At 37.8% G+C, this 19,417-nt stretch overlaps 1 protein-coding gene across 2 annotated transcripts in view; it reads right to left on the reverse strand.

Moving 5' to 3' along the window:
* The window catches only part of CDK19 (cyclin dependent kinase 19), a 166,106-nt gene that overhangs the window by 15,372 nt on the left and 131,317 nt on the right, over positions 1–19,417 (reverse strand). For both annotated transcript variants that reach the window (XM_040627638.1, XM_040627639.1), the window contains 4 exons: positions 9,865–9,922; positions 4,956–5,087; positions 640–783; positions 403–472 (listed from right to left, as the gene is read on the reverse strand). In XM_040627638.1, the coding sequence (XP_040483572.1) occupies positions 403–472; positions 640–783; positions 4,956–5,087; positions 9,865–9,922 (404 nt within the window). The remainder of the gene's footprint in view (positions 1–402; positions 473–639; positions 784–4,955; positions 5,088–9,864; positions 9,923–19,417) is intronic.

The following is a 19,417-nucleotide window of genomic DNA, read 5'->3' on the forward strand; positions in this document are numbered from 1 at the left end:
ATGTTGTCACCTTTATTCTCTCATTTCTGCTCAATATACACCGGTGTGTTTTACACCTTCTGCTGTCCTTCCTGGTTGCTTGACCCAGCATTTCAGTCATTATTCAGATAAAGATAAAATCACAGTTGCGGCCTTAAACTCAGCCCTCATCACGCTAAAATAGGAGAGACGTTTAAACACTACATTGACCCTTAAAATTCTTAAAGGTTTGTAAAATACTACAGCCTAAGCCTGACATGTACGTTAACAACATCTGGGATAGCGTCTTTAAATCATAAGCATAATTAATATGTTAAAATCTAAATTTCTGGTTTAAATACTAATCTATATCTGGTTTTTAAAAGGATTAATTTAAATATTCCCATTGAAGTTACTACTTATATTTAATATGAAATTACTTACGTTGTTCTTCTAAAGTCTTTCTGAAGTGTGGGGTATTCTGGCATCTTTCTAATATCTTCCCAATCTTTATCTTACAAAAAAATATCGAATATTATTATAGAAAATAAGGTCACTTACATGAAAAAATCTACTTATGTTAGCTTAAAAATATACATAAAAATACTCAAAATATGCTTTTGAAAAGGAATTATTTTGAAATATGACTCCAGTATTATTTTGAAAAGAAAAATAAATTACCTGCAGGAAACCCCATGACACTAAATATCCGATCTAGTTGATCATGATGAAAGGGGTTGCTTGTTTTTATATCTTCCTGACGACAGTGAAAAATAGGTTCTGAAGTCAACAATTCAGCAAATATGCAACCTATTGCCCATATATCTAAGAAGGAAGAAAAACAAGTTTTTATACACATTTATTATATTTCTCGGGTTATAATTCTTGAGTATAATCACAACCTACATATAAAAATACTTTTCAGTGATGGAATATACAGCTCTATTAAGAAGATATAGATATAGATGACATGAAAAGCTGTATCATCACATAACAGATTAAAAGCCAAATAAAACACATTTACTTATGAATTTCCTAATGAAGATACACTGGGGAAACTCAATTTAGCAAGTAATGAATTTACACTTAGGCAAAAGCGTTTCTAACCACTATTAATAATGTAGTCACTGAAACATTCAATTAATAATCTAATGCAGGGTTAAGTACTCATGACCTGAAGACTAAAACAATATCATCATCAGGTATAGTGATATATTCCTTTAAAGCAATCAAATGCATGATGATAGAGCATAATTTCTGATTTGTGAGTGTAAACAGACAGTATAGGCCATATAAGATGATTTGGAAAAACTCAACGTCTGTATGAAAGACTACCAACTTCAATTTTTTCAACAAATTGTAAAGTCTAGAAGCTGATAAATACAAATGTCTACGGGTACAGCATGACGCCCATAGAAATAGACGTTATTTGAATATATTCAGTAGGATTAAGCTGCTCCAACCCTCCAACACTCCAGGACAAAGTCAGACATCTTTAAAAGTTTTATTAACTATTTTAAATCAACAGTTATAGATTATTCTATTTGGATTTTACACGTTGAAAAACTGTAATTTCGATTCTGACTATAATATTATATTCACAATGTTTTGCCAAATGTACAAGTGAATTAATTTTTGTAAGATATATATGCACACTTGCCCACTTAAATAAATGCTATTTTTCTTTTTTAAATAATGCACGGACCACAGTACAGTATAGAAAAGCACAGTGTTTAGTAGCCCACTAGATGTGGGAATCACATTCTGTAGACAAGCTAAATAAGAAAAAAGCCTAATTATACCCGTTAGGTAGAATTAACATTGGTATGCTATTTCATAAAACAAACTGCCAAATGAAAAAAAAAAACAAAAACAAAAAACCAGAGAGTAAATGTCTTACATAGCTGACTCCGTTCAGGAGCGGCTCCCTTTCATGTGCATCAGCCTTTTGGATAATGGAAACACAGCCCTTCAATAATCATTTTTATTGTACCATTACCTGCCATCTTAAGAGGCTATAAAATATAATTTAATCTTTCTTAATGACTCAAAAGGGTCATCATAAACATCCATCATGAAAGAGTAGAGTAATAATACTCTTCAGTGTCTACTTTTAAATTCTTTTCTCTCTCCCACGTCATGTTGTTGTCACTCTTGCCCCTGATACAGCTGCCTCTGACACAGTCCCATCTCTCTTCCTGCTGGCTGCCTCTCCATGAAGTCACCTGGGACTGGGACTGCATGTTCCTGGTCATGCCAGTTCCTGGTTTGCCTTCCATTTAAAGGACAGAAGCCAGGATCGAGATTCTCCTAAGAACTGCTAAGAGAAGGAACCTCAGTGTAGCCGGTAATGTTAAGTTCTAGGGTTTCTTGCTTCATATTAGCCTCTAATTTTAAATGGTCATCTGGCTCTTGTATCATCTATACCGTTTCTCAGCTCTCATTCCTCTATCAATGACTTGTTCCTCCCTTCCTCCCTCTACACACACACACACACACACACACACACACACACACACCACGGATGCACAAATGCTGTGACTCCCCTCCCCCTTTAAATGTTACTCCATAAAACGTCACTGATATCAAATCATCAAACTCTTCTTTTATATGCTCTGAATAGATAAAATACTCATTTCTGACATGAACCAGTATGGAGGAGAGTAAGAACGAGTGAATGTGTAGGTATTTAGTATATTTATAATATCTGCTATGAATATATTTGAAACCTAAAAATAATTGATTTGGGGATTATTCTTTTTCTGTGTCTTTTTTCCTAACTGCTATCCAGAATGGATAATTGCAACTTGGCTAAAATTGGAAATTAGTGATTATATTTGTATCTTTATCTGTAAGTTGCAAACTGGTTTAAATTCAATCTTAGTAGTCCTTGCCCTGAGGAAATAGGAAATAGAGTTGATTTCCAATTCATACCCAATTATCTTTATTTCCCCAAAAAACATCTAGTTTATTTCAATAGTAGAACAGTTAGTCAGAAAATATTCATAGAACTGTGCTTCTCAAAGTGTGGGCTGTCAAAATGTATGGACCACATACACAGAATCATATCATGGCACATATCAAAAATGAGACTTACTACCATGGATTTGCTCTATAAGAATCTCTGAGAGTAGGACAGACTTTGGTGGGGAGTCATTTAGTTCAATGGAAGGTTTTGGCCAAATGTGCCTTTTCTTACTGGAAATCTCCCTTCTAGATAATAGACTGCATGGAGCTTGGTAGGAGCCCAGGGAATGTGGATTTCTACTGTTACCATGTCCTCTACTTGCTGCCCTATGCCCTGGGTTATCTCATCATCAATTCTGCTCTGAGGCACCACCTGTTACTTCCCAGCTACCACCCCCTTTCTCTGGTGTATTTTCAGTCTCTTCCTATCCCCTGGTTGTCTGGTTCTGAGATTGTCTAAGAGACTTTACTGTTCTCATCTGAGAGGTCTAATAGAAAAAGCAGACATAATTCTAGAAGTTGCAAAGATACAGCTCCTCAGTAAAAATCACTCACTGGAATGTAAGTTAGAGTCAGGCTCTGATTTTAACGCCTCATTCCGAGCGCACTCTATTCCTTCCGTCTGCTTGTGTAGTACTCCTTTCTGCAGCCTCCACACACAGCTGCCACGGTCTGGCCCGATGCCGATGACACGGCCTCGGCAGCCTCTGAATGGGGCCTTACCAGGGACTTGGCTGCTAGCAGAAGGGTCAAGGGTTGGTCTCACACGCCCCTATTGTCAAACACTCATGGGCTTTTTCACGGATTTAACAAAATCTTTCAGCAATATTTATAAAGTATTACAAGATTCCAGCACTGTCCTGGCATCTCAATCCTTTGACGAAGTATAAATGTGTGCTGGGTGTTGGAGTTTTGCAGAAACCACATCTCCTGATGAACGAGGACATCACTATATTTTAATCTTTGTTTCTCCTTTTACCCACAAATAGGTTAATTATTGGTCTAATCTTTTCAAACACAGGAACTACCTTTGTAGTTCTTCGCATGCCGTTAGATCTTTTATTAACTTAACAGAAAGGCTTGTGCTCATCTATTTTTAATAATTTTATACTTTTATCGCCTTTATTCAATAGAACTTAACCAAAGCAGCTAAATGTAGTAAAACATGATATTAGTCTATTACCAGTAAATGGAAAATTCAACAAAAGGAAAATTTCAAGAAATATACCTGGCAGATTTCGGTACCTTATAGAACTAGCCCAACCCAGTGACAGTACTACCTACCCTTCTCTATCCTCTCTTTTTACCTCATTTAAAGAGATCTCAAGGGTTGAGGAGAGTTCTCTCTTCCTGACTCCCCCAGTTCATAGCTGGGCCCTCTGAGGAAACCGGAGTGATCAGGTAGCAAAATCTCTGCTTCCTCTGTTTTGCAGACTTCAAATCCTACACAGAGTGTGTTTGTAACAGGCTTCCTCACTCCGTCTCTTCACTTAGTGACATGGCAAGATGCTGAGCACAGCTAACCCACCCGGACTCTATTTCCTACTGTAACGGAGAAACCGTCATTCTGATAACGGTAACGGCAGGAGAGAAAAATCCGTCACGTTATTTCTTGTTGAGGAAAGGACTGACTGACTGACTTTTCCCCCAGACAGAAGGGGCTCTCTTCAACACCACCCTATACCTGTCTTCCGTATTTCTTTTTGTGGAGAAAACAATTCTAAACCTCTCTCCGGTTCTTCTGATCAATGGTAGGTAAGTGCGAAATAAAATTTCCATAGCAACTCAACAGGCTCAAGTAACTCTGTTCTCTACAAGAAAATGCTTTCTTCTTGTTAAAGAACCATATTCCCCTACGAAGTTAAAAATCCTAATCTACCAGAATAGAATATCTAGGAATATAGAAGACAATGGGACTTCGACAAAGAGATATAAAAGTGGTTTTTACAAAGCAGCTTCATTATTGTTATACCATTTGGTATTTACGAGACTTCGATGCTACAACAGTAAGTCATTTTAGACTAACTTACCAATGGCCTTTGTGTAATGCCTCGCACCAAGCAGAAGTTCAGGAGCCCGGTACCAAAAAGTCACAACTACTGGATCCAAATCTGCTAGTGGCTTTAGAGGAGAATTGAATAATCTGGCAAAACCCATGTCAGCTAAAAAAAAAAATGAAATAAATTAATATAACACTCAGTTTGGCATGCTACTAGAACCATGCAAGGTTGATGACAATAGCCACTAGCCTTATAAAGCAATCCTTTTCCTCCTTTTCAACCAGGGGTCTGCACCAGGCACCAGATTCCCCCTTCGGAGGCAGATATTATTATTGTGCCTGTTTTACTGATTAAAAAATGGAGGCTTAAAGATATTCTGACTTGCCCAAGGTCATAGAGCTAGTAAACACAGAGTCATAATTAGAATACAGGTCTGATTTCAGAACCCTGGCTTTTAGAAACATTGCAATAATCTTAAATGTTTTATAAAATTGAAATAGTCTACAAGTTTCCATGATTAATTATGACCTCTGTATGCCTATGAATCTAAAAACTGACTCCATCTTAGTTTGGTGTGAGCTGGAGTTGGAATATGGACACACGAGAGCCAATTTGTACACATTTCTTCCCAATGCTGAGTTCAGTGATGTCATATTGGTGACTTGAAACTGGCTATGATGGGAATATTTGCATCATGAAAAACAACAAATGCTACAAATTGGGGCTTTTTTAACCCCAGAGAGTCACTGTTGTATAATTACCAGCACATCATAAACATGTTTCCAAGAACATATATAGAATAGGTAAGAGATAATTTGTTATAATTCAGGATTTAACAAAGCTCTATACCAAAGCTAACTGATTTAAATATTAGAGGTGTATGCAAGTAGTAAAAAGAATAGTTACTACTATAATAAATTCCTGGAGACGATCTAATTTTCTTAACATTTCATCAATAACAAACACCTTTTATCTATCAAGCACTTTAGAGTTTACGGATGGTTTTCACATATATCATCCATCGCTTCATCTAATCCTCATAAGAATGCTGGTTTAGTATTTTGTTCCCCACCTCTGAGATGAAAAATCTAAAGCCCGCGGCAGTTAAATGACTTGCCCAAGGTCACAGGGATAGGAAGTAAAAATGCCAGGGCTCAAGCAAACCACGTTACAATTTAGCAGCTATATTCTTAATCATTGATCTGACATCCAAGAGAGATACTCCCATGTCACAAAGGTAAAATCACGAGAATGAAAAACCTCTATAATTTGAAATATATAATAGACACAGTATATTTTGATAATAAGGAATAATGTACATTATGTAATAATACATTAAGGTTTCAATGATAATCATTTAATCTAAAATTAACATGCTATGATATACATTAAAATTTTAATTGACAGTGATTTTATTTCTTTGGAGTGTGAATAATTTACAAGACTTTCTGAGAATGCTTTGGAGAACACAGGTCATAAAAAAATAAAGCTATCCAAGGAAGCCTGTGCTATGCCTACTCTTTCTTAACTAGATTTCCCTAGGGCAAACGAAAACATTCAAAACCATTCTACCAATATTACGCCTACTTCGAAGCACTGTTTTATGTATTTAATAGATGCTGATTGTTACTGATGGCAAAGGAATATGATGCAATGCTGTCTCACCCACTGAAAAGCATATTATTTTTAAGTAAAAGCTAACGCCAGTATTTCTCCCCTTATTGTCTATCTTCTTTGTTTTATATAAGCCTCATCTATTCACTGTCAGGTAAAGTCAAGTCTAAAGGAAACAATAAACATTCTTAAAAACAATTCCTGTCTATTGTTTGAACTTTACAGGAGTTTCAAACCCTTCCTCAAATAATCAGTACTTTAGACATAAGGTAACTAGCCTAAACATTACTAACAGTTGTTTTCCTAAAATTAGATATGAGTGAAACTGTTCAATTCAGTGGACTGCAGTGGTAACATTCTGGTGTGAGGGCTAATTAGATAGTATCAGATGATGGAGAAAAGCAGGAAAAGGCAGTGCCTACCACCAAGGAACTTACACGAAGGTGAGGTGACAAAATACACGGAGTGGATAAAAGCAAAAAAGGGTAAGGGCTGTAAAGCTAAAAGGAAAGTTGCCAGTGGCTTCTACTAGACTTGACGTCCTTTGAGGGGAGGGCTTGTGTCTCCCTGGCTTTAACTGGAACAGTGCTTGCTAAACCTCTGTAGCACTGGACTAAATTGAACGTGGGACTTGAGCTGTATTGTACCTGAAGCGTGAATCACTGTGAACCGTAAGGGGGGCAAGCAAACATTTCAGGTAAGGCCTGAAATCTTAGGCCGCCGGGGCAGGGGAGGCTCAGGGGCAGTGAAGGGCACGATGCATTTTCCATTTGCACTTTTCTTTTCAAGTCCTTTTCAAAAAAGGACTGTATAAAAGCGTTAAGCATAGGCATCCAAACATTAACTAATTTTTAAAAAGTAATGTGCTATTAAAACAAAATTTAAAAGCAATTTAATCAACTAGATTGCCGACTAGACTGTTGGTATTGCTTATTGCTTACTTTTAACCCTGATTTTATCCCAAATCTTGGATAGAATGACAATCCTAAAACTCTTAACAGGAGCGCAACTAACGGGCCTGGCTGGAACGCAGCATTTATGCTGCGGACGACTGGAGATACCTGGGAGCGGTGGGAAGACAGTAAGTGCGGGTGACCGGGATAAACGTGATGACTGGTACAAACAAGGGGGAGTATGGCATGTGACGATGAATTTGGTTGGAAACAACGGAGGAGAGGTTGCCAGCAGCACATCCAAACAAAGGTAAAGATTTCGGCTGGGGTGAGAGAAGAGAATCTGAGATTCAGATCTTAAAATGACTTTTATAGAATCCACGATTTTTAAGGCCACAATTTATCGATTCCTTACGGAAGTAATTGCAGAGGGAGGCCACGCCCCAAGCCAGTGCCTAGGGGATCTTGAAACAAAAGGCTAATAGGAATAAAAGCCAATAATGAATAAAATGCAGAAGTAAGAACAAAAGTGGTAAATAGAAAAATAGAATCCTGTGGTGTCCTATAGACCAAGGGAAACGACAGCCCTGAAGCCAGACTAGTCAGAGGAAGGAATGACTAAGGCAATAAAGGAAAACGGTGGCTAACTACAGGCCACTGGCTCTGGTGAGAAAGAGGTCATAGGTGACTGTCTGGAGAGCAGTTTTGACATAGGGATGGAATTAGAGGACAGATCATAACAAATTAGGGTGAGTGGAACCCGTGGGTGAACACAGTGTGTTCTACAAGTAGAGGAACAAGGGGAAAAAATGAACACGTGGTAAAGAAAACACAATGGATATGAGAAGATTTATTCTAGAATTGTGAAGGGGGTTATGAATGTTGAAAGGTGAAGAGAAGAAACCCGGGAAGCAGAGAGTGGAGACACAACAGTGTGAGAGCTTAAGTACAGCAGGAAGATATTTAGAAGCTGGGGTGGGGGGCGCGCCAGACAGGACTCAGGAAGGGGGAGAGTCGCTCTTTGTCTGAGACCCTTTCAAAGGCAGCACTGTGCTGACAGAAAGTGGACGGTGAGGGTACAGCAGACGGCTTTGATATCTGGGCAGCAACGTTTGTTGCAGGGAAAGAGACTCCCGACGTGGAATTCGAGCCTTCCATCGGAGAGGGTCCGTAAGCTGCACCCTCTCTAAAGCCAGCTCCCCTCCTCGCGCACACCCACCGTGCAGGGTGGTTGAGTAAAGTAAGCGAGGTAACGTGTGACGGCATTTACCACACTGGACGGTGAACTGTCTGTGTCACTGTCCCGCATAGGGAGGGTCACCCGTCACCACCCTTTCCCTTTCAGCCATGTCGAGCAAAAGGTAGGGACTCGAATACCTACAGGAAAAAGTATGAGCGCGAAACAGGAGCAAGTGAGGAGTGGTGGAAAGGGGGTGGGGCGGGCGGAAGAGGGAAGGGAAGGAAAGCAGCTATTCGGTTCTTAGTGACCATCAACAGTATTTTTTAGGACTCTGAATCTCAGTAAACTCGGCATAGAGGTTTAAAGGAAGGGAAGTTGGTTTAAAACAGCTTCTTCTGGAACTAGGCTAGCAAACTAATCGAAGAAGTAGAAAACCAAGCAGCAGGCAGGCGCAGTTGTAGCAGGACAGAACGGATGGGTAGCTGGTCAAGTTAGCACGATTTTGCATCACCTCTAGTATGATATATTCTAACAGCAAAGAAAGCAGGTAGATGAAACAAAATTTCTTTTAAAATCCTTCTAAAAACCATTGAACATTTAACAAATGTAATTTATATTACAAAAAAATTAGAATAAACCATTTCTTTAGCTCATTTTCTTCCCCGATATGTCATGTGTATAAATGATGCCAATTTCTTTTAGAACACCCTCAGGGTTGCAAAGGAAATTTTAAGATATAGATAGGATTCCTGCTGGTGCCTTAATTTAAGACTACCAAGTAAGAGAGTCTATAAACATATGGATTCATTTGGAAAAAGTATGTTGGTACCTGGCCCAGGCATGCAGGGGGCAGGGACAGGTTTCTGGGGAAGACGTGTGTATTAGGTCAGGAGGGAAAGAGGCATTCTGGGAAAGAACTCTGGTGAAGCTGAGACAAAAGCAAGACTTAGCAGATTATGCTTAGGGTAACTGTGCAGGGCAGTAATCACGGCACAAACGGATGCTTGGGTACTGTATGGGAATGACGTTTTCATGGGCTTGCTTGCCTCAGCTTAGAATCACAGAACCTTTTTGGGGAATAAACCTGTGGAATTTTATAAACTATCTATCTACACTCCCCAACACATTTTCTAAAAACATGATGAGGAAGTCATTTGAAAATTACCTACTTAAATAAGAGTCTTAAAAAGGGGATACCACCTTTGCAGTCACTTCGGTATCTTAAAAAATTATTTTAGAAATAATTACCTACCTATTTTGACTCTCCCCCTTTCAGGACCTTCTCCCATTACTAGGATATTTGCTGGTTTCTAGAAATAAAAATAGAGCATTCAAATTACTATGCTTATTCTTTTGACATGCTCTAAAATGGAAAGAAGTTCTTAAAATATGAAAATATCACTTCTGTATTTGCATCAAAACCATAATAGAATATTAAGTACCCTCTATATAAAAGCATTTGACATACCTGAAGTTAGCACTAAACTTCTATAAACATCTTTGCTTTGAAAACATCTTATTTTCAAAATTATATCATATAAGTAATTATAAAAAATTGAAGCTATCATTTCTGTTTACCCCACAGAAGTAACAAGTAATAATAATTTTTTAAAAACCTGCACATAAATAAACTGTCCACTTGCTGCCCACAACAAAGTTTTTGTGGTTGAAAATTTTTATGTAAAATTTCTAACCACAACATCATTGCCTTCATTTAAGTGAATCAAATAGGATATTCCTTGCTCAATATTTCTAAACCACTATAGGAAAACATGATCGACATTCAACAGACTCCATTAAAATCCACATGCATTTTCATCTATAGTTCATGCAAACGTGAGAAATTCCAAATAGAATTTCAAGATGTAGGAAAATTAAAACCAGGGCTAATACGGAGCTATATAAAGAAAAGAATAAGCTGCAAATGTATCCACTGTCTTTTAAGTCATCCTCATTTGTAGATATTTGGAAACAGAGGAACTGTGGAAACAGGCTTTTGGGCAAGTCAGTCTCCTCTGTAAACTATTTAGGGAGAAAATTTATGATTCATTTATTCAATCAATGAAAGTATTTTTAGCATCTTCTAGGGACAAAAAAATATATTAACAATTAAGAGGAAACACAAGCGCATGATGAACCAAATTCCTAACCTCCAGATGCTCGTTACATAATAGAACGAAAAAACAGGAGCTTTGTATCTTAGAAGCTAATGCCATTTATGAGTTACGGAGAGGAGTGAGGTCTTAGGCTAGAGGTTAAACCAGATTACATTTAGATCCCTTCCAATTTGCTGGCTCTTCTTAAAGTTTCAATGAAAACAATAAGCACTCAAACAAACAAAAAACCAGTTCAAAGGAGGAAGTGATTAACCAGAGTTTCCAGAGTTTCCATTGTTGAGCGGATTATTCATTGGAGGTGAGGGCAAGGGTGGTGTCCGTCATCCAGATTCTGAAAAATGAACAGGAACTAGCATGGTGGAATAGAAGGGCAAGAGAACCACAGGAGGTGGAAAAGGCTAGGAACGAGGTCGGCTTAGGAGACCATAACCTGGACAGAATTCTGGACAGAAACCAGAGGACTCATGTTGGGGGTAGTAAAGTGAACCTAGATTCAGGATAATCTTAAATGCCAGGTGAAGTGATCTGAGTTTTATATGACAGGCCGTGAGATGATGGGCGAGGGGCAAATATCAGAACTAGGCTCTGTCCAAGGTCTTCTCGGCTGAAACGGAGAGGGAGGTATGGAACTGAGTAACACTGTGGAGAAATTAACATGACTTTGTGACTAGTTGAAGTCAGAAGACTAAGACAAAGGGTGATAAAAAAAATTCAGCAAGGTTTTGAGTTTCCGCAACTGGAAGAATGTTGGTGCCTTTATTATGAAAAAGTTATGAGAGGTCCTGGTTAGGGAAGGGGAATAATCTGAGATGCCTACATCCCACTAGCTAGGGGAGTGGAAATAGGAAGATTCAGATTTGAAAGTTTTTGTCACTGGAGTATGATGACTAAAGAAAACATGAGACAAAATTAGTTTATCACAGCCAAAAGAGAAAACAGTACTAGACAAAACCCAAACCTGCAAGATTCAAGTTTGACAATTTATCAATGATCCATTATAGATAAAACACTGTACTGCAGACTTTTTGGAAAGAAAGAAAAATAAAACATGAAGCTCTTGACTTCAAAGAGCTTTTGAATCTAGTAGGGAAAGACAGACAAACTGTTTTTTGTAATATCAGGCAGGTTATGAAAAGTACCAAAATAAGCCAAAAGAAAGTAGAAGTAAAAAGATAATGGTAAGGGCAGAAATCTATGTATTTATGAATCCTCTACAATGACTACTGCAAGAGAAGAGAAGGTACAAATAAACATTACAAATTATAAGAATGACTATAACTACAGGTCCAACAGAGGTTAGAAAGATAAAAGAACCTCACAAAGAACTTCATATGGATTAACTTTAAAATGTATACAAAATAGCCAAAGTCAAGAAAATGTAACCTACAAATGGACGCAAAATGAATTAGAAAAGCTTAAGAAACCAATAAGTGCTAAATAAATTGAAACTATAGTTAAAAATGCTCCTTCCAAGAAAATACTGGACCCCAAATGATCACAGAAGCAAGTTCTCCAAGTTTTCAGTGAACAGATTGTTCAATCTTATTCAAACATTTGCATAGAACAGAAAAAGAGGGGACGCTCCCAATACATTCTAGAAGGCCAGTGTAATCTTGGTAGCAAACCCAAAGCATTCGAAAGAAAAATTTCAGGCCAACCTCATGAAAATAGATACAAAAATACTCATAAGTATAGATGCAAAAATATTAAACAAAATATTAAGTCAAAAGCCATTAACAGGAATTCCAGGATGGCTTAATATGAGAAAGCCTATATATGTCCATCACCATATTAACATATTAAAAAAGAAAGATGGTATAATTATCTTGATAGAGGCTGAAAAAGCAGTTGATAAAATTTAACACCCATTCATGATAAAATCTCTCAGCAAGTTAGACTAGAAAAGTACCTCCTTAACCTGATAATGGGTATGTCTCCAAAACTGAGAAGTAATCTGGGAAGGATTTCCTTTAAAATCGGGACTAATGCAAGGATACCCACCATTACCACTTCTAAAATCAACATTCCACTGTAAGTCTAATGCTATAAAACAATAATTAAAGGAATATTTTGGAAAGGCAGAAACAAAATTATTGTTCATTGCAGATGATGTAATTATTTACATAAAAACTCGAAGTATTTACAGATAAATTATTAGCAATAGTAAGAGAGTTTAGTAGGATGTTTGCCTAATTGAACAATATGAAAAAAATTAACCGTATTTCTATATAACAGCAAAAAAAAAAAGTAGGAAATAAAAATTTTCAAAGGCAGCATTTCTATAGCAATAAAAAAAAATAAGGTACCTACGAATAAATACACTAAAGGATGTACAAGATTTTTGTACAGAAAATCTTGAAACTTGATCTTAAATGACATTAATAAGTCCTAAATAAATTAAGGGGTCATGTTTATAGATAAGAGGATTCTATATATAAAGACATCAATTTTCCTCATACTTATCTGTAAATTCAATGCAATTTCAATCAAACTTCCATCAGAGTTTTGTGTGTATGTGTGCGTGTGCATGTGAACTTGAAAGCTGATTTTAAAATGTATGTGGAACATAAAATAAAATAAAATGTATGTGGAAGAGTGAAGACCTAAGGATGGCAAGATACTCATGAAGTGCTAGGGGTAGGGAATGAGGAGAGGCATCTGACTCAAAACAGGATGTCATGATTTATTTTAAAGCCACAGTGATTAAGACAGTGTGATACTGGTACAGAGAGAGACAAATGGATCAATGGGATAGAATGGAGAGCCCAGATGGAACCATAATACTGGGAGAAGAAGAACTTCAAGTCAGTGGAGAAAAGAGAAACCATTCAGTAAATGGTGTTGGCACAAGAGGTCATCCAAATGGAAAAAAAATAAATAAAATGAATGCTCACCTCATACCACACACACAATTTCAGGTAGATTAAGGATTTAAACATGCAAAACTTTAAAAGTGTTGGGGGGAAGGGAGAATGTAGAGAATTTCTTTCTGACTCTCAGGTAGGAAAGAATTTCTTAAACAAGATTTTAAAAAATAATCAAAAAAGAAAAGACTGATCAATCTGGCTATTAAAAATAACTTTCAATCATCAAAAATAAATAAAATAAAAAGACAAAGCACAAACCAAAAGTATTTGCAATACACATAAGTAACAAAAATTTTGTATCCAGAATAAAGAACTCCCCACAAATCAATTTAAACCAACCTAATAAAAAAATGGGCAAAATGTCCGAACAGGCATTTAACAAAAGAAGAAACATATAACCATTAAGTATATGAAGATGCTCAACCTCATCAATAATGAGGGAAATGCAATTAAAATCACAGTGAGATACCATTTTACACCTGGTATATTGTTTAACAATTAAGAACTGTTGAGTAGGAAGTGGGTCAGGGGGAACTCCAGTACATTGTTGGTAAGAGAATAACTTGGTACAACTTCTTTGGAAAACAATTTGGCATCATCTTGCAAACCTGAACAATCACATACCCTTTGACTCAGTAATTCCATTTTTAGACACACGAGAGAATGTTCATAGCAGCATAAGTTGTAATACAAAAAATCTGGACAAAACCCAAATTTCTAGCTAATAGAAAAATGGAGAAATTAATTTTGGTAGAATCACACAATGGATTTTAAAATAGCAGTGAAAATTTGGGGGTTACTAATAAAGGTAAAAAAAAAGTTTGAATCTTAGAAGCATTATGTGGAGTAAAAAAAGCAAGTTTGGAAGACTATATACAGCAGAATGCCATTAACATAAACTTAAAACCAAGCAAAACTAAAGAATATATGGGTTAGGCCCACAAACAAACATGATAAACCTATTTTTAAAAAGGAGTGAATAACGGATTCAAAACTTAGGATATTTGTTACTTCTTGAGGAGGCAGGAGGATGGGATGGGGCGGGGAGCATAAATAGAAACAAGCTACCAGTAATGTTCGAGTTACTGGGGTAAGTGACAGGCTCTTGACTGTTAGCTTTGGAAGGTACATAATGTTCCAAATACTCTTTTGTACATATCATATATTAAGACGATAATAAAGACAAAAAACAAAGCGAGGAATGGGGATATGCATTGCTGGGAGGGTGTCATTTTTAATAGCAATAAGCTCAGAGAATTGCTCAGAGAATGCCTGCTTTTGAGAAGGTAACTTTTGGGATAAGACCTGAAGAAAGTAAAGAAATAAGCTGCTGGAATTTAAGGGAAGAGCAGTCTAGACAAAGGGAAGGGGAAGCTGAAAGGTTTGAGACAGGAGTTCGGCTGGTGAACTGGAGACTTACTAGGGAGAACAGTGGGCATCAGGAAGCACAGAATAAAGCGCTGATGACACTAGAGAGAAGGAAAGCCAACAACAGAGGGCTTGCTTGCTGTTCCCAATGTTCTGCTTTGGGCACAAGTCATCTGAGTACCAGAATTGGTAAGTTCTTGAGCACTGTCTGGCCTGCGCTCTAAGAGTAGGTGAGGGCTCCTGCAAGATTTGCAGAAGGGCAAGGCCATGGCGTAGAGTAGTGAGGAGAAGCCTTGGTGAGCCAGCAGCCTGGTTAACTGGAGAAGGAGCCAAGAGGTCAATGTGGCTGGAATCAATGAGACAGCAGGAGAGTTAGCACAGGAGAAGCAGTGGAGAGGTAAGGTGAAGCTGGCAGGGGGCTGTCAATCATACAGAATGATGTAGGAACTTGCAAAGACTAGGTTTTACATGACTAGAATTAGCATTATTTTATTATATATTATCTTTCTGTCTTATCCATAATTTTTATAGGTTGTACAATATGGATTTTGGCATTTTGCCAAATCTCTGATGGAAGGATATGGAGAGACTATCATTTTCTACAACATTATATATTTCTATAATGTCTGATTTTGTATTTTTTGGTATGGTTTCTCATTAGAGAAATAGAATTTTTTAATAAAAAAATAAGTAATGTTGAGAGAAATAAAAGGTGTTTAGAGGGAAACAAGCCTAATGAAAAACCCCGCGAAGGAGCAACCACGGTAAGAAAACAGAGCCCGTAGTGTTCTAGAAGCTAAGAGAGCTTGAAAAGGAAGAGGTAGTCTTTAGGTGCAATAGAATGAAAGATGGGAAGAGGCAACTTCTGTCCATTTGCACAAGCCAGACACAGTACATGAGACCCAAATAAGTAGAGAGAAGGTAAAGGCAGAATTAGAGTATACTGTTGAAGGCCTTAGTGAGAACAGACTCTCTGGGATATAACAATTCTTGGGGCGCCCAGCTGGCTCAGTCAGAAGGGAATGCGACTCATGATCTTGGGGTCATGAGTTCGAGCCCCACGTTGGGTATAAAGATTACTTAAATTAATAAAACTTTTAAAAAAACCAATTCTTAAAAATTATCCAATAAACCACCTTACATACCCTTTGCTATATTACTTGTAATTCCTAAATTTTGAGCTTAAACCCTCTCAAAATAAATCTGTAAGATAAAAACACAAAGTATGTGAAAAAGGAGCAAAGTTGCTTCACATATGAAAGGCAAATAGATTATGAGCATTTGAATGGGAGAAGAGCAGGAAGCCAGTCTCAGATCACTGTTAGTTAACTCTCAGAAGTTCCTGCAGTCATGCTCTCTAGAAAGAGAGAATATGAACACCACTATGGAATGAGGTGACAGAGACAGAGAGAGGAGTCCAGCTGGTAATGAGGTTTGTAAGGAATACCTTGTATATAAGATACTTGAAGCCTATGGAAGCTCTAAGTGTGGGGTCCCCCTGGAGAGCCAGAGTTGAGGGCAGAGGCAGTGCCGTGGTTTGGGGGAGCAGCGGCTATAAGCTCTTTGGTACAACCTAAGAAAGGAACCCAGGGCTTGGGCAGTATCCACAGACAAGGGCTCCTGTAGTCAAGTTAAGATCCGGAATTGCACAGGAAGCCATTTTTAAATATGCACCCCTTAACTGGGATTACATGCCCCCACCCCCCGAACAAGTACATAAATGTTAAGGTCACAAGATATTTGATGTTTCAAAATAACAATGATAACAACAAAATAAATGTTATAAGCACCATTAAAATGCGTTTACATTTTCAAAGCATTTTCATATCAATCATTTCCTTTTTCTTAAACCGAAACACTCAAGGGCCTACAGGTCTGGGGCAAGTCTCAGAACTCCGCCTGGTCCTCAAGGTTCCAAACCAAGTCATATTTACAGATATTACGCTTAATTTTCAAAGACTAACTTTAATAGTGATTACCTGAAGTGAAAGTATAGGCTTTAATAAAAAAAAATTAAGGCAACTGCAGCTCACGCACACGCACCCACACCCACGCACACCTGAAAGAACGAAGAAAGGATACCAAAATTGTTCTGACCTACTTACATCCCAATTAACACAGACTGTGCTTTACTAAAACTCCTCTTACTGTGAACACAAAATGCCAGCTGTGAAAGAAAGTGATACTGCTGGGTTTGCACACTTTCGTTACCATAGAAACAGCAGAAATGGCAGGACTTGGATGCCTCACATTTAAGTTATCAGCAATAAAATCGGATAGACAAATCAAGGCTGCAGGGTTTAATTTAGTTAAACTGTATTTTAAAGGCAAAAGTCAGGGAAATCATGTGACAAACAATATGATGACTTGGAAACTATTCTTGAAATATCTGCATTTTAGCAAAATTCAGCTAATTCTTGAAGTTACATTCATGATGCTTTGCGTGTACTTCAGATTTGCTTTTTCCTTCTATAGAAACAATTTTTTTCCCACAGGGTTAAATTTATTTTAGTTAATTGGCACCTCATAAAAGAACAGCCTAAAGATACACAATTATCCTTTACTACATTTCCTTTGCACTCCCCACCCCAGGACATTTGAAACAAAAATATGAAGCCACAAATGACTCTTATCAGCACCAATAAAGAAGACAGGAAAACACAAACACAATTGTCTACCACCCTGAATAATAGGGACAAAACCAATCAGAATATCCATCGGACCAGTTTCTGAACAATGAATAGTGCTGGTCTAATACTAATAGCTACAACCACTCTTTTACTTAAATTTAGTAGTGGCACAATTCTCCTCATATTTGATGCAGAAGTACATTCCCAGGAGAAAACCCTCCGTTTATGGTCCTTTCTTTATACTGTTCTCCATTGTTCACCTTGAACAAAAAAGATTGTGTTGTAACAAATTGCACAAAGAACTATGAGTGAGATAAATGTGCTTTTTCTCTTTAGCAAACACAGCAGTCATTTGCTAAGAGCATCAGATTATCATAACTGTTTATGCCTTAAAACCACCCCAGTGATAGTAGAGGGTTTAAAAATATGGAGAATCTGGTCATTGTGAATGGAACCTCCCAGAGGGCAAGGAAGATACTTCTGTCACCACTTTCTGTATCTGCTGAAATCCAGGGACACAGTATTTAATAAATATTTATTGGATGAAGGAATAAAAATTGTCAATGGTTAGTACTCATGGGAGGCAAGTTTTCAATTTTAAAAGAAGTTGCAGGGCGCCTGGCTGGCTCAATCGGTGGAGCATGAGACTCTTGATGGCGGGGTTGTGGGTTCAGGCCCCACGTTGGGGGCTTTTACTTAAAAATAAAATCTTTAAGAAAAAAAAGAAGTTTACAAGAAACTAGAGTCAGCACTTACCCAAAATATGCCAAGCTCACTTCTGAATCTACAGATCTCCCCTGCTTTCTAAAAGTTCAGTCACACCCCTTTACTTTTACAAAGGACCTGCGTTAATATCTGCTTTTTCTAACTGAAAGAAATACAGAGATTTCGTTTAAAAAAAAAAAAAAAGATGAGAAGTGAAAATCGCATTCAGCATCGGTGTGCACCCACCCTTAAGGGGGCAGCGCGTCTGGGGCAGGGAGAGCGGCTCCGCCAAGCTCCGCCCCCCGACCGCACTGGGCATCGACCTGCCATAGCTTTCAACTAGCAGCATCTGGGCTTTCTCTGGATTTATGCTGAGCATCTGTTAGCAAGATGTGTCCTAAGGCATCAGAAAAGCCTGAGAGAGGTTATTTTTTGGGTCTAGGAAAGCTCAAAAACTTCCATATAAATTAATGGTTACCATTTCTTTACTCCATTTCAGCCTACAAAAGATTTCATAGGACGCTCTACTTTCAGACAGTGGGGGAAACCCGTAGAGGTTTTTTTTTTTTTTAATCCTGATTTTAGTTTATTCTAGAGTTTCAGCAACCACCCCGTATGCTAATGATGTTCAAATCTATAACCACAGGTCTCTAAACTTCTATATACTTAGAGTTATGTCAATGGTAGGTTGGCTGTCTCCACAATCATCTCCACTTATTCAAACTGAATTTTTACTGCCTCTTTTTCTGGTATTCCCTTCTCAATCAACGAAAGCGGAAGTCTGAATACCCTGTCCTTCATCCCTCAAATCGAATCCTCAGCTCTGATTACCTTACTTCCTACATATTTAGCTGCTCTTTCCCCTCCAGTCTATCTTGATTACCTCTGCCAGGTCTTCACCAATTCTCCACCACCTGATTACAACAGCCCGAAAAAGCTACTATCCCGGCACCCTCAAACCAGTTCTCCCTATCCCTGTCTGAGTGGTCTCTCTTCAGCAAAAACCTGACCAGCTCAGCTCTAACTGGCCAAAGGAAAAGTCCACGCTTCTGAACACAATGGTGAAGCATCACCATGGTCGGGTCCTTACTTTTCTGCTCCTTCATTCACTACTTCTT

Source organism: Ursus maritimus, unplaced genomic scaffold (genome assembly GCF_017311325.1).
Source record: "Ursus maritimus isolate PB19 unplaced genomic scaffold, ASM1731132v1 scaffold_13, whole genome shotgun sequence".
NCBI lineage: Eukaryota > Metazoa > Chordata > Mammalia > Carnivora > Ursidae > Ursus > Ursus maritimus.